Source organism: Parasteatoda tepidariorum, chromosome 9 (assembly GCF_982258835.1).
Source record: "Parasteatoda tepidariorum strain Cologne lab strain chromosome 9, Ptep-v5.0, whole genome shotgun sequence".
In the NCBI taxonomy this organism is placed as follows: domain Eukaryota; kingdom Metazoa; phylum Arthropoda; class Arachnida; order Araneae; family Theridiidae; genus Parasteatoda; species Parasteatoda tepidariorum.
In genome coordinates this window covers 37,996,750-38,023,143 of record NC_141763.1, presented here as the reverse complement: position 1 = coordinate 38,023,143, position 26,394 = coordinate 37,996,750, and the positions used below count along the sequence as shown (strand labels likewise).

Below are 26,394 nucleotides of genomic sequence, written 5' to 3'. Positions count from 1 at the left end.
AAATTATTACTTTTTTCAAATTTCATAAGGTAATGGTGTAAAGCAAAATGCTTAATAAAGACAAACAATGCTTAATTAAACAAAGTAAAATACTTTGTTGTAATACAAGAATATAACGAGCACAGTGGCTAAATTAATTGTATTTACAAAAGGATAATGATAATAAAATGAATAATTATAAGAAGCACCTAGATTATTCAAACACTTCTAATAAATCAAGGCAATTCTAAAGTGTTTTTTTCATATTCAAACACTTTTAGTTTTTTTCTTGTTTTCCTTAATTCAATATGATGTCATAATTATTTAACTATAAATGATACTTCCAAAATAAAAAAAACACTCTTTATGACTATACAGAATTATTCATTATACGTGAGAAATAAATAAGCATTTTACCTGATCGAAAACTCTATTTGCTTCAGAAATTAACAAATATGAAATAACAGTCAACATGTTTCAAGCGCTTCAAAAATAGCCGCCCATTTTAAAGACTTGCCAAACGTGAATGTAAAGAAACACAAAAACTTAAAGTTGTCAATGAAAAATGAAGGTGAGGAACAAAATTAGAAAAACCACAGAAGCCGAGAGAGAAAAAAAGAAAAACAGAAAAAGAAAAATTGCAGTAGCAGAGAGACAAATCAGGGTAAAATGCAACTACATGCAATATGGTGATGAGGTTTGAAGTACTTGAAACAAGGCAACTGTTATTACATATTTGGTCAACACTCATTTTGTTATTTTAGTAATAGCTTCTTGAAACACTATTCGATGAGGGGGAAAGCATCAAACTAAACATATTAATCGACACATGGATGGTGTTTTTAACTCATACTCATTGGCGCTAATCTATGGTGCCAATAGATCTATAGTGCACTCTACAGTGCAGTCGGAAGTATAGTCACTAATGAGTTGCACTCATACTGCAACTCATTAGTGCCTATACTTCCGAGTTACTGATTCTAGCATTATTTAAAGCCATTTGGCTCACAACGTGATTATTGCGCTTTGAGACTATCATGAGTAGTATTTCATGTATACGTGTATTTACTACCTGATTTATTAATTATATTTAAAAAAAGAATTGCGTTAGGAATCAGCAGTTGAAGACTTGTTATTTCAATATGTAAGAATCGAAGAATGAAAAAAAAAAGAATCTTTATAAAACCCTTCTTACTTTGTCAACGATATACCAACTTTGAAATTAAAACCTAAATGATAATTAGCAAAATGAACTTAATCTCACAACAACACTGAAATATACAACTGTTCCTGAAATATCGCTTCCTAGAATAAGCTGTAGTAAGCAGCTGTATACTTTCTAAATGGAAGTATACTTCTTACTGATTTTATAACTAAATTTAATAGACATCAATGTAGTTTTTCATCACATGTTACAATAGAATGGATTTTATTCGATTCCCTTTTATATGTCATGCAAATGATCATCATCATAAGACACAACAGCCCATGGTGGGCCTTGGTCTCCTCTAGAACATTTCTCCATGTTGTTCTCCTTGTTGACCTGTTTGCCAGTTTAGTGACCTGATTGTTTTAAAATATACATTAATGGAGTTAAAGTACAGACATTAAAGTTTTGAGCTCCCAGCTCTTTAAATAAATGGTTTGTATTTGAATATCTTACGAGTTGGGTGAGTTGCATCTGAGTGGAAAATAATGCAAACGATAGAACAACAAAATGTAAATGATAAAATAATAAAATTATCAAACCACACACCACAAGTAGTTTCATCTGAACCATCTTGACAATCATAGACTCTGTTGCACTTTAAACTTAAATCTATGCACTGCCCATTTGTGCAACGGAATTCTGTAGGTTGGCAAGCTTCAATAACTGTTTTACAGATAGAACAAAACAAAATAAAAATCAAACAATAAAAAATAATGGGTGTTTAAGGCAACATAAATTAAAAGGAGAGCGTACCACAATTAGATTCATCTGAACCATCTCTGCAGTCATATTTTCTATTACATTTCAATACACTATCTATGCACTGGCCATCGTTACAACGGAACTGAGAAGCCGAACATTGTTGCTGTGGTTCAGGTCCTAATAGTTATTAAATTTATGAAGCAAATAATAAAATTATCAGGCAAATAATGTCGACTTACAAATGAAATAAAAGACAATAAAAACAACATGCACTAAGCTACTGTAAAATAAGAAGTTTGCAAAACACCAAATCATCTAACTTCAAGCAACAATAAATAAAAAAAAATTTAAATCATAGATTGCTTTAAAAAAAGGAAAAAAAATCATTAAAATACCTGTTTAAGTAATTGTTTAAAATGCAGAAATTAAATTATTCAAAATGAATTTAAAATAATGTTTAGTTGACACATCGCTTTTTGTTTCTTGCTGAGTAAAACTGTGAAATTTGAATTAACATTAAACAAAATAAAATTATATTGAGTGTTGCAAAAGTTAGATACAAAACTCATGTAAATGAGAAGTCAATACTAACCCATATAAATGAGAGAGATATGTAACATTTATATAATTATGAGTTTGAAAATTTCTCCAACTTCTAAACAGTATTTTTTCCTTTTCAACAAATTAAACATTTGACAGTATGCATGTCACTATCAATGCAGTTTTCATAGCACATAAAAAATTATAGTACAATGCTTTCAATCAATCATATAAATCTATTTTATTAATTAAAAGATAAATTCAGACAGTGAGGGTATTTTCTCTGGATTTATCATTTAGTTATTTAAAATGTAATAAAAAAACCTTGCCTGTAAAGGAAAGCAAAAAGTAATAAGCAGGTTCTTAAATATTAAATCAAATCGGGAAAAGATGAATAACTTTAACTAACCCCATAATAAAAATATGGTAATAAATAAAATCCCATTTAAAGCTTAGCAGAAAAGCTTAGTCATAACTAACTCTTGTCAATTTAAAAAGCATTGTAGTTATGTAACATCCCAAAACGTTTTTCAGTCTATCTACAAAATTTTTTTCAGTTTACAGCTATTAAGTCCTATTAGTTTCCTAAATAGCATCATAATTTTACAATATTTGTAACTACAGGCTTACACAAATTTTCTGTGATATCAAATTGCACACTTTCTGAACACATAGGTCACTCAACTTGATAATGCAATTTAATAAAAATAAAAAAAAACTTCTGTAATTACAGCAGAAAAAGCACATTTGACTCCATGGAATGAAAGTTTTTAAGTTTTCTTCTGAAAATAATTGACTTTAGTTTATACTTTCTAAAAATTATAAAGTTTAATTTTAAAATTCACGCAATTTACAAACTATTAGAGAACAAGGATTTGTAAACTCACAAATCTGTTGAACTTACTTTATTCCAAAAAGTAAATTTAAAATTAAAAAAAAAAATTTGCATTAAAATTTAGCTGTTAGTAATTTACTAAAATGGTGTGTTTCTTTTCTTATTTTAAAGAATTATACAGAATAAAAAGGTATTTTTTTGGATTCTGAAGAAAACTGCAGTACAAGGATATACAATATGCTCTGGAAGACTTAAAAAAATGTTATATAAAATATCCCACATCTCTTAAAGAAAATATGAATATAGATGGCTTAAACAATTTACACTAGTGACAGACCTAATCTAAAACCATTAATTGATGCAGGCAGAATACAGGTCCCACAAGCAATGAAGAGGCCTGGTTTATGACTTATTTTGTATTATTTTCTTCCAATAAAATATCAGAATTTAAGAGTGTTTTCTTGATTTAGACAAATTTGTAATGGGCTAATCAACAATTGAGTCATAATAGATGACAACTGTTTTAAATTTATTAACACCTAAGAATTTATGCTTTTAAGTAAAAAAAAAAATCTTTATTGAAAATGATGACATACCACAATCGAACTCATCCGTTCCATCTCTGCAATCGTAACGGCGATTGCATCTTAAATCACTTTTGATGCATTCCCCATCTTTACACTTAAATTCATCTGGTTGACAAGCCTTTGATTCTACATGTATTAATGAAAGTTCATGCAAATGTTAGCAACTAAATGGTAAGCAGAAATAATAAAAAATAAATTCCAATAAGGAAAAAAATTTAAAAATTTAAATTATTTAACAAAAAATAAATTTTAATAAAAATACCTACAAGCATTAGTAACTAAAAAGAAAATCTAAATAAAAGCAAAGGATGCCTAAAATTCAGGCTAATAATGTCGTAAAATAAGCCATATTTTTCAAAAGAAAAAATTAATATCGGGAATTCATACATTTTACACTAGTGACAGGCGTAGTCTAAAAACATTAATTGCTACAGGAAGAAGATAAGGCCCATAAGCGAAGAAGAGGCTCAATTTATGACTTAAATTATACTATTTTCTACCCATAAAATATTAGAAATCAGAATCACTCACTCCTGATGCATTCCCCCCTCTTTACACTTAAATTAATTGAGTTGGCAAACCTTTGGTTCTACACATATTAATGAAAGTTGATGCAAAAGTTAGCAACTAAATGGTAAGCAGAAATAAATTCTAGTAAAGAAAAAAAATCAACAAATTTAAATTATCAAACAAAAAATAAATTTGAACTAAAGTATTTAAAAGCATCAGAAAAAGAAAATCTAAATAAAAGCAAAGGAAGCCTAAAATTCAGGTTAATAATGTAAAATAAGCCACATTTCTTAAAGAAAATATGAATATTGAGGGTTTACACAATTTACACAACCGGCAGACATAGTCTAAAAACATTAATTGCTGCAAGAAGAATATAGGTCCCACGAGCAATGAAGAGGCCCAATCTTGTATTATCAGAAATCAAAAGAGTTTTCTTGATTTAGACTAATTTGCAATAAGCTAGTCTACAACTAAGTCCTATTAGAAGACAATTGTTTCAATTTTAGTAACACCATTGAATGATTTTTAAGGAAAAATTTTTTTTTAAATTTGAAATGATGACATACCACAGTCAAACTCGTCCGTTCCATCTCTGCAATCGTAACGGCGATTGCATCTTAACTCACTCTTGATGCATTCCCCATCTTTACACTTAAATTCATCAAGTTGGCAAGATTTTGATTCTACATGTATTAATGAAAGTTCATGCAAATGTTAGCAACTAAATGGTAAGCAGAAATAATAAAAAATAAATTCTAATAAAGAAAAAAAAATTAACAAATTTAAATTATCTAAAAAAAATAATTTAACCAAAATAATTACAAGCATTAGTAACTAAAAAGAAAATCTAATTCTTAAAACAAATGAAGCCTAAAATACAGGTTCTGGAGTAGAATTTAATTTCAATACAAGGATCTTATTTGGATCATAATTTACTTGATTATGTAAAACCAAATTTATATCTCATTACAAATTTAAAGCAGCAACCATGTTAACATTTTTAAGAAGATTATTTTTTAAGAGTTTTCCTACATAAGTTTAATGTTTGTATACTAGCTACATAAGTTTAATGTTGTTTTGTAGTCATTTAATAAAAGCTTGAATAAAAATTTTAAAACAGTTCTACACATTACCAAGAAAAAAAATTGTAAATTGATAAATCAACAATTTATTTAGTTGATAATTGATATTACAAATAAAGACTGTTAATAATTTGAAATAAACTATTTAAAAAGAGGTGTGATTGAGTTAAAAATTGCTAAACATAAAGTACGCCAAAAACGTAGACAGATTTGTCTTAAAGTCACAAAAATTATAAGTTTAAAAGAGATCTTTACTCAAACAGTTATGCCCACTTTAAACAAAAAATATATTTGATGCGAGAAACAAAATATTAATAAACAAAATGAAAAAATAAAAAAAAATAAAAAAAGCATAATGAGGTCATACCACAATTAAATTCATCAGATCCATCTCTACAATCATAATTACGATTGCATTTAAGTGAATCATCAATACATTCTCCATTGTTACACCTAAACTCTCCTGCATTGCATGTTTTGGGATCTGAATTGAAATAATAAGAATATTTCTAAAGATAAATATATAAAAAGCAATAACTCCACAGAAAAAAAGAAATATGGGACACAGATATTTCTATAAAACTTTTACAAAATGAAACTCTTAAAGTTTAAAAATAATAAAAAATAAATTAGCGTTTTTAATTCATAAAATTAAAGAAGTAAATAAAAATTGTAAAAAAGCTAGCATATTTTGAAAAGCACAATCTGTTTTGTAAATGCAAAGCAAATATTTGGCAATTTAAAAAAATGTAGCATTCGAATGCAAAAAGAATCATGTGTAATTAAGATACTTGTTTTGAAAGGTATATTGTTTGATATGTATGGAACAGTGATTTTTCTTTATTCAACTTTTGAAGCAGTGCATCTTAGTGTTTTTATTCTTAATTTAATGTAATTAACGTCCATATTGAGATTACAAATAATTTTCATGAAGAGCGACCACACCACATTTAAGAGCCACCTGGTCTCCAACACTGCTGCAATTGTACATGGCTTTGGAAGCTCTTTGGATGAGTGCATGAACTTGATTTAATTCTTCTGTTGGTCAAGTGGGCATAAGCAACAACAACAAATATTTTTTTTAAGATTATCACAAATGTTACATTTTTCAATTAATTAAAACTAAATTAAATAAATTAATTAAAAAAGTAAAGATTAAGTTTCATTACAAATTTTATACGCTATCATAAGAAAATAAAGAAAGAAAGAATTAAAAGAAAGACTTAAAAAATGAAATAATTATAAAAAAGGAAGAATTAAAAAAAAAACATGTCAAGTCTTATTTTTAAAATTGGTCCAAGAGAGGTTGGTTGAGAAGAATACTGCTGCTAAAGTTCTTGCAGAAGTATCACAAAGCATCATTACTTTCACAAAATTTAAATAAAGAAGTTAATGTTAGCGTGTTTATTAACATACCACAATTTTCCTCATCAGAATGGTCAAAACAATCTCTACGTCCGTCACAACGTTTTTTAATTTCAATGCACGTACCATCTCCGCATCTAAACATGTTTTCAGCACATTCATCTAAAAAAAAGTGTTTAAAATCTTTACGTTAGGTAATCAAAGCCCATAGTAGAAAAATAATCTACAAATTTAAAAGAAAATGCTATTTATTTTTGAATGAATAGAAAAATAAGCAACTTTGTCCTAATACTATAGTGATGACTTGCAGATTAAACTTTAAATCTGAATGAATACCATTTATGCAGTGCAATACTTTTACAAAATATATAGTGCCAAAGAAAAATTTTTATTACACTAAACAGTAATAATAAAAATACGGAGAAATGAGTTAAAACTCATGTTTAACATGCTTGCTACTAAACTCAGCCATCACAGTACAGTACTGATAAGAAATCAAAACATTTAAGTCCCATATTCCAGTATTAATTGCGAGCATTCTATGTCATTAAATACACATCTTTTATGTGGTTTACTCAATTTTTTAAAACCTTTTATCGCAAATTAAATTTTATTGGGCATCATATTAAAAAACAATCGGGTATTAAAAATTTGATCTTTGAACTATTTGATCCATTTTGCTCAAATTTTCTGATTTGCCATGCAAAATTACTTCTTCTACTACTGCTGGTTACTAGCCAATTCCACAGTCAGTCCATGTAAAATTATATTCTTCAAAATGGTGCAAAAAATTATATACCTTACAATTCAAATTGTTTTTGCCTATTATTAAATAAAATAATAAATCTTTACTAAAAATTATTTTCTGCAGGGAATTATTTTAGATAAACAGATTTTTTAATTGTGTGCAAAATTTTTTCAATCCATTTATAAAGGTTTTGAGATATTAAAAAACTGTGCAAAAATTAAAATAACATTAAGAGGACCTAACTTTGAACTGCTTCTTTGTCTTAAATATCGCAACCATATTTTTCGAGATTGTGGCCACCATCATATTTTGGGGGTCAGAAATCTTAATTCATCAAAAAACAAAATGTTTATTCAGAATGTGTATTTGTTTCTGATTTTGTAACTTAAAATATTGGCTGCACTAACTAGTAAGCATATTTGAGGTCATCCTCTCAAACTGCTAAAACTCCTAGCGTGTGAAGATTTGATCAGCAGATCAAAAATTATTCAGGGTGGTTCTTTTTTTGTGCACTGTACATTGCAAAATAATAAACATAGGAACTTCAATTTACTGATACATCAGATCATTATTTTAAAAATATTTCTGAAACAAATACTTACCACAGTTAGATTCATCTGACCTATCTCTGCAGTCAGGATATCCATCACACCGCCTTCTTTCATTTATGCAGGCACCATCACCACAGCGGAATTCATTTGACTGACATTCTACAAAACAAGGAATTTAAAAATGCACAATTTTGTTGTAATACTTACTAACTTCACATAATTTTAAATTTCAAAGTAATGATCACTTGCTACAAATGAAAACTTTAAATACAAGGCAAAAGAGAAATCATAAAAAGAGTATAAAACAGCCTGAAAAAAATTATCTTTAGACAGGAAAACATTATCATGATATAAAACTTTTGATTATAATTTAAAAGCTTAAGAATGTTAGTAATTAAAATTAATTTTTTATTAATATTCCTTCTAAATCATGTTTTGCATAACTTTTTCAAACTTAACTTAATTACCTAAAAAAATGACATTATAGCCCTTCAGACAGAAGAAACATAATTGGCATTAGAGTCAATTTTTTAATCGCCTACGAGATGAACAAAGTTTTTGTACTTTTTTTCACTATGCAGGATTTTGCAACGCAAACAGGTATTTAACCTGTATTTATGTGTGGCTCTTTAGTGTAAATGCTTAGAAATAAATAAAAATGAAGTTATATTTTTAACAGAAAGTAGTTTCTTTATGCTTACCAAACTTCATTTAACTATCAATCAAATATAAATTTAACATAAAAAAACTAAGAATTAAGTTCCAAAACAAATAGTGTTTCAAAATATTTTCAAATTTTATTAATAAAAAGACGTTAAATGAAAAGACAAATTTAAGATACAAGAGGAACTGAAATAAATTTCTAATCAACAAAAATATATATAAAATCAGAACTAATTTTTTCATATGTTTATAGATCATATTATAAACTATTTTTTTTTATTTAACCATAATATATTTTACCTATACAGACATTTGAAACAATTAAAATTTAAATTATATGTATAAAAACAAACTAAATGTTCATACTACTTAGTTATAATCTATATAAACTTCTATATAGATTATTCATTTAGACATTAAATGTAAAGTAAGATTATAACAAATATATACCACAGTTAGCTTCATCTATTCCTTCTGGGCAGTCATTCCTACCATCACATCGTTTGCTTACATCTACACAACTTCCATCTCGGCAAATAACATCACCTGGTTTGCAAACTCCTAAAATGAATTTTATAAAAATGCTTTACAATTCTAAAATTGGAAAATAAAAACAAACCTTATCAAATAAATTTTTGCAGCTCTGCGCAAGAGTCAGCAACAAAACATACAGGCCAAATGTTATAGTTAACAAGTAGAAATACCTAGTACATGTATCCATATTCAGAGCGAACTTTGGATGATTCGTAATTTTGGACCAAACTATATTACTCTGAGACTGATGACACTTATGAGCTCGCTAATAAACAAATAATTAAGTTGGCAAACTTAATATATGTTAAAGAAATAATTGAGTGTGCTGAAATTTTTTTTTTTAGAGTCGCTGATTCTGCTTAAAGAAATAATAAAATTTTGATTTCTTTGCAAAAAAAACAGCTTTTTAATTGACTGCATGTTGAGCAATTCTATTCTCTATTAGGACAAAATATTTTTTAAAAATTTTATTTTCTCTAAGTGATATTTAATACTTCGGATGTTTTTGCAACTTCCTTGTGGGTGATTTTCCATGTGTTGATGGTGTAAACTGTGTAGTTGGTAACAGACTTGATTCTTTCAATTTAACATGCCAAATTAAAAGCAATAAGTTCAAATTATATAATTTTTTTTATATTTTCAACTATGACCTACTTACTTCAGATACAATTATAGTTCAAATTTTTTATCACCTAATCAGAGAAAGTTTAGTAGTATAGGTTATTATAAAGGAAGGGTAACAGTGTGTGTAGAAACTTCCAAAAAAATGACTACTACATTAAATAAATTTCAATACACTGGTCCGCAGACCAAACAACTGGTCAAAACTATGCGGCCTTTTTATTATGGTCAGTAAAAAGATGTACTTAGCCTTGGCCATGCACTAGCTTAGAAAACAGGGTTAGGTACATGAGCATGATTGAATTGTGTATATCCTCTGAATTCAAACTCAAATGATTACAGAATTGAACATATAAATGGTGCACGGTGATTTAATACAGCAGTAAGGGTTTGAAAAATTACTTCGATTCCACTTTGACATCCTTACAAACTGTTACTCAATGTTTACAGATTCAAAGCAAAATCCAAAATAATTTGGATATAACTTGAAAAAGTTAAATCTCAACAAACACTGACCACTGGTCTCAGAAGCTTTAGCAAATATTCCAAATAAGACATCAATATTTCATACATACTTAATATGTAATATTTAACGCACCTTTTAACTAGCAGCAAAGAAATTTTAACACTGAGTCTTTAATCTCATAAATAAAAACCATTATAAAGTCTATTGCATAATGTATCTTAAAGCAAGGTACATAGCTTACCACAATCTAATTCATCAGAGCTATCAGCACAATCTGGTCGTCCATCACATTTGCGTCGTTCATTGATGCACTGTCCATTTTTGCAACGGAATTGTCCAACTAGACACTCAACTGAAATTTGTTTAAAAAACTATAGATAAACTTGCGTTGTATTTTATCAATTTTTTAATGAAGCATAAAATAGCAAATTTCTGGGACTTTTTTCCCTTGATTTGGAAAATGGAGAATATCAAAGTAAAAAAAAGAACCTCAATCTAAATGTGTGATGGGGTGCTAATCAATCTAAAACAGTGATGGGGATTACTAAAATGCTCTATTGTTCAAGACGAAAGTGATTTTGTCAATATAACAAAATCCCATCATTATCTTGAAACACTCATTTAAATAATTTAATTATAAATAAATTTATTAATATATTTAATTTGCAAGCATTTAGAGAAGTATGTACATGATTTTTTGCAATAGAATATATAGAATTCAACAAACAAAAAATTATTTCCTTAAACTCAAGTGAAATTTTTAAATACTAGCCTAGCTTAGCTTTCTTACATATACTTCTTTGACTCGACTAAAACTTTTTTCAATGATAAAGCCTATTAATTTATTTTTAATATTAACTAAATTTACAGAGGAGTCAAGTTACTCATTTTATTTTCATCTCCAAGACAGCTAGCACCTTTTTCATGCTTTTTTTAATATTTTAATGCTATTACTATAGTAAGAAACTACCAAAATAATAAGTTTTAATAGTATTTCAGTATTATTTCATTCAACCTGTTTTCGGCTAATTCTTTTGAAAAAGTAATCTTATTACACGAGCATGCTAAAGATACTTTTTCTAGAGAATAGCATAAATGGTTGATTTTAGAAAAACCAATTATTTTTAAAATTAACCAATAGCTCTATAAGAAAAGATAATTTTAAATAAATAATATTGTTTTGTATTTCAAGTATATAGTTAAACATTGCAAGATAATAATTTTCCAATGAGGTGTCACGAGCTTGAATCTCAGGGATGGCTGCTCGATACAAATCTGTGCCTGGCTCGTATCGACCACAGTGCTGACATAAAATATACTCAGTGGTTGACAAATCATTTGTTCGAGTCCCCTTGCCATCAAGCTAACCCAGGGAGGTTTTCCTCTCCATGTAACGCAAAAGCGGGTTAGTTTGATCTTAAATTTCTCCCAATACTTGATCCAGGAGTTCCCTTGTTTTCTGGATTGGGTTCACAATTACACATCTACTTACATTGGTAATTGTTAACTACTCAGAATTGAGTCGGCTGTTTATCAACGGTTATAAAATAAAATATACTTATTAAAATTGTAATTACAAGAGATTATCAACTAAAAGGCTGTTAAAAGCTCCTCCATTGATTGCTGATGCATGTTGCTAGGAGCTGTACTCCATGTTAATTTGTATATTGTAATTTGTAATATCTAAGAAATATTTATTAAATTAAATTGTTTTCAATGATGTTAATTTAGTCTAGCCAATCTCAAGATAAATCACTTTAAGTTATTTTAATTGATAACTTTATTACCTGGGCAATCTGCTTCATCTTCTCCATTGGGGCAATGGCTTCGACCATCACATCTTTGTCTTGATTCAATACACTGACCATTGTTACAAACATATTCTCCAACACCACATCGACCTACAAAGAAAATATCAATTTAAATATGATTTTTTAGAAAACAAAACTTGCTACCTTGAATTTACTTTAAAATATCTAATTTAAAGCTTTTTTTACAGTATTTGCATAACATTTTATGATAACTAAGTTAGGCAACTCTACAGAAGCTAATAAATTTAAAAAAAAAAACTTAAAACTTGATCAGCTTGTAGAAATTAATCCAAAATATTTTGCTATCAAGACTATCATTTCTAAAAGAGATATTGATTTCCTTGCAACAATTTAAGTTAAAAGTTTTTATTAAAAATTTACCATATTATAAGAAGTTTTATTTAATACAAATAGGTCAGGGATAAACATTGAAAATTAAATACAAATTAATATCAATTCAGATACCATAAGGAGATACTAAATTATATTTAGTGAAGAAAAATAACAAAAATTGTTTATATCTATAGCTTTTATGGGGGAATGCTCAAAAATTATAACAAAGCAAGAATCATAGTTCAGAATCATAATGGAAAGTTAAACATAAGTCAGAATCTAATCATAAAATCAATTCAATTTAGGAAGTCGATTTTGATACATAAGAGGTAAATAAGCACATTGAAACATAAATCAAATTGGAAAAGAGCACAAGGTAGCTGAAACCAAATTTGTATTAAATAAAATAGAAATAAGACATATATTAAATCTTTACAATTAAAAAATGAAAATATAAATATAAAATGAAAATATAAGTATAAATGTGTATTTGCAGAACAGTACTTCATCAGGGGGAAAACACACATTTATATTTTCATTTTATATTTATGTTTTCATTTTTTAATTGTAAAGATTTTATTTGTCTCATTTCTATTTCATAAGTCAGAATTTAACACCTGAGCACTATGTAAGTGTTGTGCATTCTTATTATTTAATTCAAAGAATTGATTTAATAAATAATTAATCTTAATTCTTTTATTTTTGAAAATTTAAAAAAAAACATTTAAAAATTCATATTTAGAAAAATATAGAGATAAATAATTAGACTTTGATTATACCCAATAGAATTTGAATATTTGGTCTATTGCCTGCATCTATTTTTTAAGCAAAAAATAAATAACTATATTTACTGCAAATGCTTTCATCATCTCCATCTTGACAATGAACCACACCATCACATTTAATAGTTTGGTTAACACAGGTACCATCTCTACAGGTGAAATCAGTAAGACGGCAAGCCGGCTTAAAATCTACAGAAAATATTAAAAAATATTTCTCAACAAATATTTTTTTGGTAAAAATTTAAATTTGATTTAATTGAAATTTTAAAATAAAACTTACCACAGTTGTTTTCATCAGATCCATCTCGACAATCAAACTTGCCATCACAACGTAACTTATAATTTATACAAGCACCATCAGAGCATCTGTACATATTTTCTGGACAAGTTCCTGCATTCAGAATGAGCCAATGAAATGACACGGGTCATAAATACAATATGCCTTGCCACATCAATCATTATTAAACTAAATTGATCGAAATATTGTAGAAAACCTATTATCAATACCATTTTGCTTATTTGTATTTTCTGATTCCTTAGATTGTGCAACTTACAAATCGTCAATAAAATTTATTTTTGATAATGCTTCTTAAAATGAAAAGAAAAAATTATAAACTACTCAGAAATTAATATTTATAAGCTTAAATTTTAAAAAGTTTAATTATAAAAATGCAAAGTAATTAATATATGAATCATGCTGTAACTCAATCTTCCTTTCTTCACTTTTCATACTTTTAATGAGAAAGGAAAGACGAGACAAAGATAAGGAAAGTGAAACAAATTAAGAATTCTTTCTTTTTTTAATTGCATTTATAACAGAAAATGAGTCACAATTAACCATACATATAGGAAAACGCAAACACTTATTTTTTAACCTCAAACTTGAAAGAATATTTCTCAAAAGATTTAAAGTACATCGACTGGGTACAGAATCTATTCCAAAACTGAACTAAACCATCAATGTTGTGTCTGACTGTATGATAATTTGGTCGACATTGAGAGTTCACCTTCTCTTAAATGCATGGTTGCTTCAATAACATTAAGCAACTTTTGGATCGGATAAGAAAATGAATATTTTGCAGTACATTTAATACATAATAGTTGTTTCACAGTGAAACAGTTAAAAGAGAAACATAATTGAGAAATAAGTTAAATTGTTCATGACAAGCAAACATGCAAACAAGGCATGCTTTTCTTACCACAACCAGATTCATCTTCTCCGCCAGGGCAGTCTACATTGCCATCGCACCTCTGTGCGATATTTAAGCACATGCCATCACTACAACGATATTGATCACGCCGGCACTGAGCTGTAGGTCTACCTAAAAGAAAATAAAAATGATCTCTATATACTGAAATTTTTAGCAACCACATAAATACATTGCTCAACTTGATAAATCAATTAATAAAACTACACCTAAGCATCTGTACAGCTAGCTTGAAAACTAACAAAAATAAAATAATTTAAAATAAAACCTGCTCATCTAAAATAGTAATACAGTAGAAGTGAAAACATTTGAATAATATTAACTAAAAAGAGTATTTGAAACCTTATACAAGAAAAAAAATTTCCAAGTTGTAATTAAGTAACTTTTAACCCTTTTCAGACAGGAGTTGCAATTGCGTGCTTATTGCTGAGTCCTGGAATCTCTTTTAAGAGGATCTAACCACGGCTGAAGGGATTTTAATTGTTAATCTTAAATCCATGAAATTACCAAAATATGAGCATGTTCTTCAATGATGTACTGTAAAATAGATAAATGATATATACTACACATGTTTTTCATTCATATAATAAATTTAATTGAGGTTTTTTCAGTTTTATTACATTTTTAAACATTTTTTGTCAATCTTGTACATGCAATCAAAAATCTTGTGCATGGGAGACATATTTTCATTTCGAACACAATTTCAAATCTGCATGTATCTTAAACTTTATTCAGATGCAATGCCATTGTGTCTAAAATTATAGTTTTGAAAACATTCCAGAACACAGTCGCACACGACGACTGAGAGTGAAAGAGAAAGCACTCTGGTACGCCAATGTGTCAGCCGGGAAGTGAGAGCGTTTCATGCTGGCACTTATACGTGACAGTTGGCATGAAAGGAATGAGAAGTTCATCAGGGGTCTGTCCAGACATTTTGTGATAGGTCCGTTTAGTAAAATTGTGAAAAAATGACTCGTAATTTGTGGATATATATAACGTTATAAACGTTAAGTCAAATTCTTAATAACGTTAAGCCAAATTCTTTCAACCAGGGTCCTGCTTTTGTGAATTTGTGCAAATAGGGTCCTGTTATTGCAAAAAACTTTTTCAAGGAGTTCTTCTGTAAATAGATTAAAGATTATGCTCAACACTGTAAAATTTTAATTTAAAAAATTTACATTCTCAAAAATAGACAGCAATTGCTGCTACTAAATTAGAGATGCAACACACAAATATTTGGTATTTAGCCTATACTGCTGAATGCAGAATATTCATTTCGGACGAATAATGGAAGAAGTGTTTGCAGAAGACAAAGATTAGTTCGCTTACATCTGTCATCCTTTTTCCCCCACAACCCTGGGAAGGGTTTATTCGATTAACAAAACAATAATGAAGATAAACAAATTTGTGAAGGGTCTGTTAACAGACCCAAATTTCTTCTAAACAGACCCCTGTTAATGAAAAAGTTTCTCGTTAAATTCAAGTTGCTCTCATAACAACAGTTTGAATGTAGGTTTTTAAAAACACTAAACCAACCATTTGTTATTAATTCCCTTTTCCGCCTATGATCCTGTTAAACTAATGCTCAAAATAAAATGGTTTAACTGTAATTATTGATGGCAATAGTCTAGCTGTAGTCATTGAAATAATTTTTAAGTAAATATTCAAGTTAATAGTTATATTAATTTGTTAATAAAACCACAAACTTAATCAGATGACCAAAAAAAACTACATTTTATTTAAGAAAAATTCTTAAACAAAAACCTCTTAAATTGAGCATAAAAAGATTCGGTTATCCAAAAAAGAAAACGGAGCATAAAAAGATTTAGCTATCCAAAAAAGAAAATTGAGCCTCAAAAGATGCGGCAATCAAGCTAAAAGAAAACCACATTTTAATTGAAAAATGTCAAGTAAACACTTCCTAAATTGAGCATACAAAGATTTGGTTTATCTTACAATAAAAAATTTAATTTACTTATATACAAGCAATTTAACTATCATAAGCAGCCACCACGTGTCTATCCTTGTTGCTATTAGTTTTTGAATACATGATTCTTACTAAACCTTACAATAAATAGATTCAAAAACTCACGGCAATCAACTTCATCAGAACCGTCTGGGCAATCATATTTACGATCACACACTGTTGATAAAGCAATGCAAGCTTTGCCATCAGAACATCGAAACTGGTTGGCATCACACTCGCCAGCTACAATAAAATTGAATGACTTTTAGGACATGCAAAGCACACTTAGGCATAAGCGTAAAAACTATGAAAGAAACTTACGACAATCTTTCTCGTCTGAAGAATCTTGGCAATCATTGTAACCATCACATCTTCTTCTCAGGTCAATACAGAAACGATTGGCACACATGAATTTGTCAGATGGACATGCTGAAATATTCAATAATTTTAAAGTAATTTTTGGATCTTGATTTGTTTGATTGATTCAAGTGTAATTCACAATAAAAACTAAAAAAAATTTTGTTACAATATGTTACATAAATATTCTCTTGATTAGAGAAAAAATAAAAATGAAACAAATCTCAGTATAATGTATTCCTTGCACTTTCATTATTTCTATTCAGTTGTAATTAAAATGATTCATTGATGAAAATGGTGATGAAAACATTAAATGGGGATTAAACATTTACAGTTTTTAAAAGATATGACTTTACATACATAAATACCAACCTCTACAATTATTGAAAATCATTTTACAAAACTGTAGTACAATAAAAACAAAAGTAGTAAGAATTTTTTAAATTACTAAGCTTAACTAAAAAGCATAACTGCCTCACTAGTAGATCTTACATACATATGTTTGAATAATAGATTTATTAGGCTAGGTAAAACTATGTTTTCTTATTTTAGTTTTGAAAACCAAAATAGATAGGAATGTTAAATAAAACTTATGTAGCAACAACGTAGAAACATTTCTTTCGATAACCATACAATTTGACAGGTCAATAAAAACATAAATAAATCACATCAATAAAAAAAAAGCTAAACACGAGAAATTTAAAAACCTAAAAAACTTTAGTTTGGTATCAATGATTATGTATTGCATCATCCCATCATAATCAAACATCCAGCTTATTTACATATCTTATGTGAATGAAAATGAACTGCATTAACTTACGTTTATGAGTTTTTCCTATTTGCAGCATACAAAAAAGAAACAAGCTATCATTTTGTTTCAACACACAAATAACAAGACGTAAACTTTTATTGTTTTTTTATTGCTACTTAAATCTAAAATTAATAAAATAGTAATTCTTACCTGGTCTCCTTCTACCTTTGGCACAAGAAAAAGAAAGACTTATTGTTTATAAAATTTTTAAATGAATACATGCTATAACAAGTTGCAAATAGTACATATACATAAAGTTTCCTATTTTCAACTTTAAAGCTTTTAAATACTACTTGGTAGTAAAATAGAGTGCTAAATATTTAGTTATTAAAAATTCCTTACTTTGAATTTGACAGTCATACCTTTAAATTTCCATGATAGAAGTTTTAAAATGCTTACAATATAGTGGAAGACCAATAATTTGCAATTTTGGAAAATCTGAACTTATAATTTTAAAAATTATAAATGAATAGAATCTTTGATAAAATATTCCCAAAATAACTGAATAAAAAATTAATTGGGGAATAATACGGTAGAAAAACAGAATTTGGATTTTAATTAAAGCAAGGACCATGCAACATCTGATAAAAAAATGAATTCACATAATCTCCTACTGTACAAGAATTGTTCAATTTTAAAAAATCAAAAATTCCATTGTTTAAGTGGTAAACAAACATATAGTTGACATAATATATCAAAAATATCATTCAAATCTGGGAATCTTAACTCATATGAATATGAACCACAATAAAGCTTCATAAAAACTATGACACAAGAATGTTAGTATTTTATTTCTCATATGAACCAGACTGGGGATATTATATCAGAAAATGATCAGCTAATAACATGATTTGTTTCCATCTTTAAAATGTTATCCTGTTGAAATGAAACTGTTTGAATGCATACATCTGTTTATCCTTGAAATCCTAATGCTTTGTTAGATAACAAAATTGGAAAATACAAATTTTTCTTTAACTATGCAGACAAAAATACCACGAAAGATCAATTACAATCAGCCTTTACATTCTTTTTTGTAATCTGAACATTCAATGGTCCCAATTTGTTTAGATTAGCAAGATTCCTACATTTTTTTACTAAAAGATAAGCTTAAATAATATTCGCAACGTAGCTATAAAAAAAGATTTTAAGTATTGGAAACTTGTTTTCATTTTAATTCTAACAGACAACCTTGATAGTTTACCATCTAAACCAATGGAATAACAACATACCATTTCCTTTGATAGCATTAGTTAACTTTGTTTCTGTATTTTTTTTTAAATATCAAAGTTATTACAATTTAATACAAAAAGTAAAACAACTATTGTTTTCCAGTCCTACTCAATTTTTAGATATTTAAAGAAAATAAAAAAAGTTCCTACAACTGATGCTTTACATAAAATGAAATTATATGCAAAATTATGTGCTGACAAATGTTATAGAACACTAGGCAAATTATAGAGCATTGCCTAATGGTTTTTTTCCTCATCATAAGAAAAAAAAATATTGTAGACTTAATGTTTGGTTACTTTTTAATTAAAATGAATTTTATTAAATTAAAAAAAAACCTACGGCAATTCCTTTCATCAGAACCATCTCTACATTCACGCACACCATTACACTTCTGTGAAGCAGGTATACAAGTACCATCACTGCAACGGAATTTGTCAGCAGAACAACCAGGAATAGCTAAAAGAAGAAAACTTTAATTTATCACCTTATTACAAACAATTTAATACATTATATTAGGTAGATTTTATAACATAGAAATTTTTATAATGTAAACAGAAATGAAGTAATATTTTTAAATAACTGTGAACTAAACTATTTTATTCATCCTTAACATCAAATTACACATCTTTATAAAGTTTAATACTTGACTCATTGATTTCTTTTTTAATCAGAAAATGTTTTATTGCAGTTTTGGGGGGAAAACTGAATGAATTATGAAAATTAAACCCATAAATAATTAAAGCTACGAATTCATCAAAGCTATTTAAAAAAATATCTTTTTTAAAATCTAACATACCACAGTCTCTCTCATCTGAGTTATCATCTGCACAGTCAACTCGTCCATCACACAATTTACTTCTATCAATACACTGACCAAAGTCACATTGCCATTGAGATGGACTGCAAGCTAGAAAATAGATTTTTAATTCATAACAATAACCTAAAAGATGAATTTTATACCAAAAATAAAATTGCAAAAATGCTTACATTAGAATATTTTTAAGTAAAGTTTCGAAAATAAAATGATTAGCAAAAACTTTTATAAGTAAACTAAATGAAAAAACTAATTGATTATGTTTAAAAGTGCAAGAGGTAACTCATGGTAAAACACTTAGTACTCTCCACACAGTTGAATACTTAAACATATGCAACAACAAATATGTTTCATTAAATACATTTATGAATTTAGTCTAAGAAAATAATCAGATTTCTTTTCAAATTTAGTTCAATTTAAAAACAAACGAAAAGCAAGGCACTTCATCCTTCTCATTGACTCATTTCATGCCTTCACAAATGGAATCCAAATTGAACAGTGAAGTTAAATAGTTGAAATGTAAATTCATGTAAAGTACACTACATGAAACTATCTATTACTCATACCTTTTTATCACAAATATTTATGCGTAATAAAATTTAATTTCCTGATACTATATTATTTAGATTACAGCCACTTTTCCTATTTTGTTGTTTAGGAATTTAAAGTCAATAATAAAATTTTTATTTTGAGAAAAAATATATATATATATAGATATATATATATTTAGATACACATATGTTTTGGTGTCAGATTTTGTAGTTTTATTATTTGCACAAAGCAATTAACACACCTTAACCTTACCTAAGCCCTTTAAACTACAAATATTTGAACTTAGATTATGAGAATCCGTTCATTGGTTCAAAAGTGACTGACTGTTAGGCACAAGTTATGGTGAGCTGTAAAAATATTATTTTTTTAAAAATAGGACGTATTACAAGGAATTGAAAATCAATTTTTACCTAAGCAAAAAATTTGAAAAGTGAGGATAGTCAAATGTCAAAAGATTTGCATGCAACATTTATAAAAAAATACTAAACCAAATTTACTTAAATTGAAGCAAATTTATATTGCTAAGTTGGATTAATTTATAACAATCTAAGATAAAAAAATTAATTTCTAAGCAAAAAATTGACTGCAAGTTTAAAAATTAAAAATAATACTTATATAATGCAAGTAGTTACTCCAAATTAATAATGGCCAGCTGTTCCAAATTAATAGTGGCAAGTTATTCCAAATTAAATGTCGCAAATTGTTTTAATGTAGTTAGATATGAAAGCCTATTTCTATTCAATATTTATGAGTAAAAAAAATTTTATTTAAGAAAATACTTACGACATCCTTTTTCATCTGCACCTGATCTGTCAGGACAGTCTTGCCTTCCATCGCATCGAAGAGACATAGTAATACAGCTCCCATTGTCACAGCGAAACTGACCAGACGGACAGACAACTCCAGCTATGAAAAATCCAGAAATACACAATATTAGAATGCAAAAAACTTAGTTTTTAAAATGGCAACAGACACTGTATTCTGTATGATTAAAAATATAGTGATGCAAACACAAATATTTGTTTAAAACCACAATGCATAAATGGAAAAATACACTGGACCTAATAGAAACTATTTGCATGCATAAAAATACAAACTAATTAACAAATGAGTAGATATATTTATGAGTTAAAAATTATTAAAATTACCTATCAATTATAATAAACTCTAAAATCTGAGTAAATATTTATGCCTGAGTAAATATTTATGCCTGAGTATGCCTGAGTAAATTTCAGAACACATAAATAAGTTTTTATTTTTAATATAATGCCATAAAATATCTTTTAAGAACAAAAAAATTTATCTTTATAGTCAATTAATATTAAAATAACGAAATAGATGTCTAATCTTGAATTAATTTATCTTTTTACCTTGTGACTGCTATGTTAAATTGCACCATGATTTTTTTTGAAAAGTGTAAAGTAATTAAAATATACATCAGTTTAACTATTCAAAATAATAATTAAAACATAATTCTGAAAATATCTATCATTCAGTTATGCGAGAATTTAATTTTACTTAGGTAGAAAATATTTTTTCCAAAACTATTCAATTTATTTACTAATAGGATCATGCAATACTGAGTAAAACAAGACAACTAGGTATTGTTCTAGCTTAAAATACCATACAATATATTTTAATACAAGATTATCTTGTGATTTCATAACAAAATATTAGGAATGTTTATCAAATGAGTCAAACATAACATGCTAGAAATAGAAATTAAAAATTATTACAACTACACGTAAAAATATTACAGTGAAACCTCACGTTTCAGGCACTACTACAAAATAGACAAATTCAACAAAAAATAGAATTTTCTATACTAATGTTAAATCTGTTCTACAATATGGATCTGAGACATGACACTGCAATAAAAATAGCATGAAAACTTCAAGTATTTATTAAAAGTTTAAGAAGTATCTTGCGTATCGAGTGGTTCCATAAAATTTGTAATACAGAAATCCTGAGAAAAGCAAAATAGAAACTGATTGAACTGGAAATTAAAAAACTCAAATGGAAATAGATTGGTCATGTTCTATATAAATCTGAAAAATTTAAAGTAAAACAAGTATTTGATTTGAACCCTCTGGACAATAAAAAATAGGAAGACCCAAAAATACTTGGCTCAATACGAATGTAATCGACTTAAAAATAATAGAAAAGACAGAGAGAGAGGCAAAATATCTGGCTACAAATAGAGTGAGATGGAAAGCAGCAGTAGAAGCCCTATGCTCTAATTCGGAGTGAAGAGGAATATGTATGAACAAAATGAACACTTTTCCTTGAACATTTTTAAAATTTCTCATGAATTTTCTGCGAATTACCTACGTACATTCTCTGCAAAGCAGACATTCCACTAACTGGACGCAGACAATCATTTATGCTCGAAATGTTATTTTTTACTCTTCAAAACTGAACCCCACTTTTTCTGCCGTATTGCTTTTGTTAAAACTAATTCTACATTCTGCCTTTCTCTGTCTTTACATCAAAAGTTATGGATATATATATATATATATATATATATATATATATATATATATATATATATATATATATATATATATATATATATATATATACATAAGTTCAAAATGTAGAGAAAGCAAGGGAAAAATTATAGAACAATGAAAGAAGGGGATATATATATATATATATATATATATATAATTTCTCCAGCCATTCTTTTTGTATTGTAAATACTATAATTTTTACAGTTTAAATAAATGTAAATAGTTATTATAGATCATTTAATTATTTCTACATTATTACAATAATTTTAAAAATAATTGTTGGCATTAGACTTTGTTTTTAATGTACTCTTGTAAGGGAAAAATTAAATTTGTTTTAAGAGTGTCTGTTTAACCGAGGTTTCACTGTATATTACTTCATAGTTATTTTTCTTATTAAAACAAGATAAGAAATATGTAATTAAATATACTACATGTAAATAAGGGTGAGTAGGTGTGCACAGTGTTAGGTAGTAAGGAAACACCAACAGAGTATGCAGCAAACTTGAAACATGATGCAGGTGAACGTGCATTCATGGTGAATTTTAACACAATACTTACTGCAGTTTTGTTCATCAGAATAATCAGGACAGTCATAGCGTCCATCACAGCGTTGGTCGCTTTCAATACAAGTTTTATCATTGCAACGAAATTCATCAGGAGAACATTGCATATCCTCTAAAGCAAGTTTTGCAAAGAAATTAACAAAACATAAAAATAAAAACAAATAAATTTCTAAGTTGCAAAACAAAATTCTGAAGGAGTACATAAAATGATATCTAAAATTTTAATTTAGTTGTTTATGCATCTACTAAGGTCAAGACTCAATCCCACTAGTACAGTGAATGACAACTGAAGGTTCAATTATCCTTGTTGAAATCAAATAGATTAGAATTCAAATATATTTTTAAGATAAAAAAATTTCAGATAAAGTTTTTGCATAAAACTGAAATGGTAAAATTTTTTTAATGTTCCTGAGGAATTATTGCTCTAGTTATAGCTGAATATATATATATGTTTACTTTTAAAAACAATTGTTATATAATTTTATTTTCCTGATTTGATAAAAAGATATTTTAAAACAAATAAGGGAATCTAAATTTATTCATGCGATCTTAACCTGCATGTATTTAACAACATATGATGAAGAAAATCTAAAGATGTAAAGTAATATTTTCAAACTTATTTCAATAATTTCCTTTACTTGTAACATGATGAACTGAATTTTTTTTCTTACTTATGAGAATTTATATTTATGTTCTATCTGGAAAGAAACCTTTCATATTTATATAACAAATGAAAAGTCAGAAAATTTTTGTTTTGTTTTTTAACTTTGATTTCTATTTTTATTACATATGATATGAAAAGTTATAGTTATCCAAAACTAATTAGAATTGTTATTTAAATCAGTTATCACTAAATAAAACCACATTACATTTGTTATTGAGATCTAGAGACCCTAAAATAAAATAAACTTCATTTTTGAAAATCAAAAAGTCAACTAATCAATCAGCTAATTTTTGAAAAAAATATCACTTTTCAAACACTGAGTTTGGAATTCAGAGTAATCATATAGTTAAATTGCCCTTTGATGAAATAATAAGTCAATTTTAAGAATAAATTTATGGCTAAAGGGACAGCTAAAAAAATAGGGCTACATTATTTTTACTCCAAAGATTAATATTTTCATGTTAAGTTGCCCATTAGCTAAACATTATATGTACTCCAAAAATAAGAAGAAAAAGGTAAAAATAAATAAAATAATCAAGAGCAAACTAAAGAAAAAATAACTCAAGCTTAAGGTATCAAAAGCATCAAAAATCAAAGAAAATAAATCTTAAAATATAAAGCACATTTTGATTTCTTCTCAACAATGGAAAAAAAAGAATACAAAAATGGGAAACATTAAATTTGTTATTATCACATTTAATATTCAAACACGATATTTATAATGAAAGACTGGAGTTAAAAAAGGCTGTAATACTTTTTGAAACATTTTCAATTCAGATAAGCTGCAAACTTTCCTGATGAGTTTTTATTTAATTATTTATATTTTAAAGAAATAAGATTCTAAATCTAATGTGACAAAAAAACTTAAAGATTATCAATTAGGCAAGTTGTTAAAGAAATAAATAGTTACACTAACTACATCTCCTAGGATTATTCTTACAGATATATTGTGTTTAAACGTTACATTAACAGCTTTCTTAAACTCCTATCTTAAATATTTATATCACTTACGACAAAAGCTCTCATCTTCACCATTGGGACAATCAGCAACAAAATCACATCTTTGGAAGAATTTAATGCAATCGCCAGAACTACTACACTGGAATTCATCTGATTTACATTCAGGGACGACACGTTCTTAAAGAAGTAAGAGGAAGCTTTGTGCACATGTTAGTTGAAGAAAAGCAACAGAGTGTGATAAATTAAATAAATGGAAAGCATGTTTCTCATACAGGTAATGTATTAAAAAAAATAATAAGAGAGATAAATTACATATATAAATGTCACTTGAATAAGAAATTCAACAGAGCTTTAAATCAAGATGAAAAATCTCTTTTAAGATTGTGAATCAAAGTGATAAACTATCATGTGGAACAAAATGTAAATTATCAGTGTGGAACTAAATTGCGAGATCAAAACAGTGATCTTTAAACTAAAAGACAGCATTATTACAAAAAAAAGCAAAAATGCTTGAATAAATAACTCAAAAATAATGGTCGGCTTGAAGTTTCACAGGTAGAAGAAATATCTGACACTAGCAGATATTATCTATTTCTTTAGCAGGAACAACAAGCAACATTAATTTTTAAGCCAACATCATAATTTTTTAACAAAGCTTGTAAGTTTCATATAGAGTATATGTTTTAGACTTTCCAATATTCAATTGTCACACTTTGTAAATACTGAATTTTGTAAGTTAGCAGCTAATTAATTCAAGAAATAAAGAACTAGATTATTGGATAATAAAGTTAGTTGTAAAAAATTTTTTTAGCAGTAAAATTTTACTGTTTTGGCTAGAAGCATGTGTGTAAAATGAAATCAAAATACAGAAAGCAATTTTTTTAAAACAATATATTTCTAGATTTTTCGATATTCACATAATTATTTTAACATTCTAATAATAGATCAGGATGTAAGATTTATTTAATATATTTATATAAATATTAGACTTTTTTCATTCTTCACATTGATATTTTTTTAAAAAAAACTAAAACAAATTACACTAAACTAGTATTTTACCAATTAAAATTTTTATTAGGAAAGTTTATAAACATTAAGTTATATTAAATTATGCAGTATTTAAAATATTACTTATTTAAAATACTGAACTTCATGATTTATCATTTCAAAAGAGAATAAAAATCTAAAACAAAATATGTGACAATCATTAAATTTCTCACTGGAATTGTATAAATAGTTTTTTAAATAAAAGTTCAACTTTTGCATTAATAAATCTGATACTTGGAAATAGTTGTTATATAAAGATTAACTAAAGTAACTTAAAATTAATTGTTATAATGTCAAAATCAAACTTTTGCAATTAGTTCTAAGAAACTATTAGTCTCTTTTTTCTTACTTTTATTGTTCAGAATGCCTAATCTCTCACATAACAAA

The 26,394-nt window shown here is 27.2% G+C and overlaps 1 protein-coding gene across 24 annotated transcripts in view; it reads right to left on the bottom strand.

The window, feature by feature from the left end:
- Window positions 1-26,394, bottom strand: part of trol (terribly reduced optic lobes) — a 287,076-nt gene that overhangs the window by 84,605 nt on the left and 176,077 nt on the right. For 9 of the 24 annotated variants that reach the window (XM_087151601.1, XM_087151610.1, XM_087151614.1 and 6 more), the window contains 20 exons: window positions 25,012-25,137; window positions 23,332-23,448; window positions 21,044-21,166; window positions 19,691-19,801; window positions 19,234-19,350; window positions 16,818-16,925; window positions 16,623-16,739; window positions 14,522-14,644; window positions 13,603-13,713; window positions 13,392-13,511; window positions 12,184-12,297; window positions 10,638-10,748; window positions 9,226-9,336; window positions 8,164-8,271; window positions 6,865-6,975; window positions 5,816-5,932; window positions 4,933-5,049; window positions 3,863-3,979; window positions 1,943-2,068; window positions 1,736-1,852 (listed from right to left, as the gene is read on the bottom strand). In XM_087151601.1, the coding sequence (XP_087007727.1) occupies window positions 1,736-1,852; window positions 1,943-2,068; window positions 3,863-3,979; window positions 4,933-5,049; window positions 5,816-5,932; window positions 6,865-6,975; window positions 8,164-8,271; window positions 9,226-9,336; window positions 10,638-10,748; window positions 12,184-12,297; window positions 13,392-13,511; window positions 13,603-13,713; window positions 14,522-14,644; window positions 16,623-16,739; window positions 16,818-16,925; window positions 19,234-19,350; window positions 19,691-19,801; window positions 21,044-21,166; window positions 23,332-23,448; window positions 25,012-25,137 (2,322 nt within the window). The remainder of the gene's footprint in view (window positions 1-1,735; window positions 1,853-1,942; window positions 2,069-3,862; window positions 3,980-4,932; window positions 5,050-5,815; window positions 5,933-6,864; window positions 6,976-8,163; window positions 8,272-9,225; window positions 9,337-10,637; window positions 10,749-12,183; window positions 12,298-13,391; window positions 13,512-13,602; window positions 13,714-14,521; window positions 14,645-16,622; window positions 16,740-16,817; window positions 16,926-19,233; window positions 19,351-19,690; window positions 19,802-21,043; window positions 21,167-23,331; window positions 23,449-25,011; window positions 25,138-26,394) is intronic. The other 15 variants (XM_087151604.1, XM_087151615.1, XM_087151618.1 and 12 more) reach the window with 6 other exon arrangements.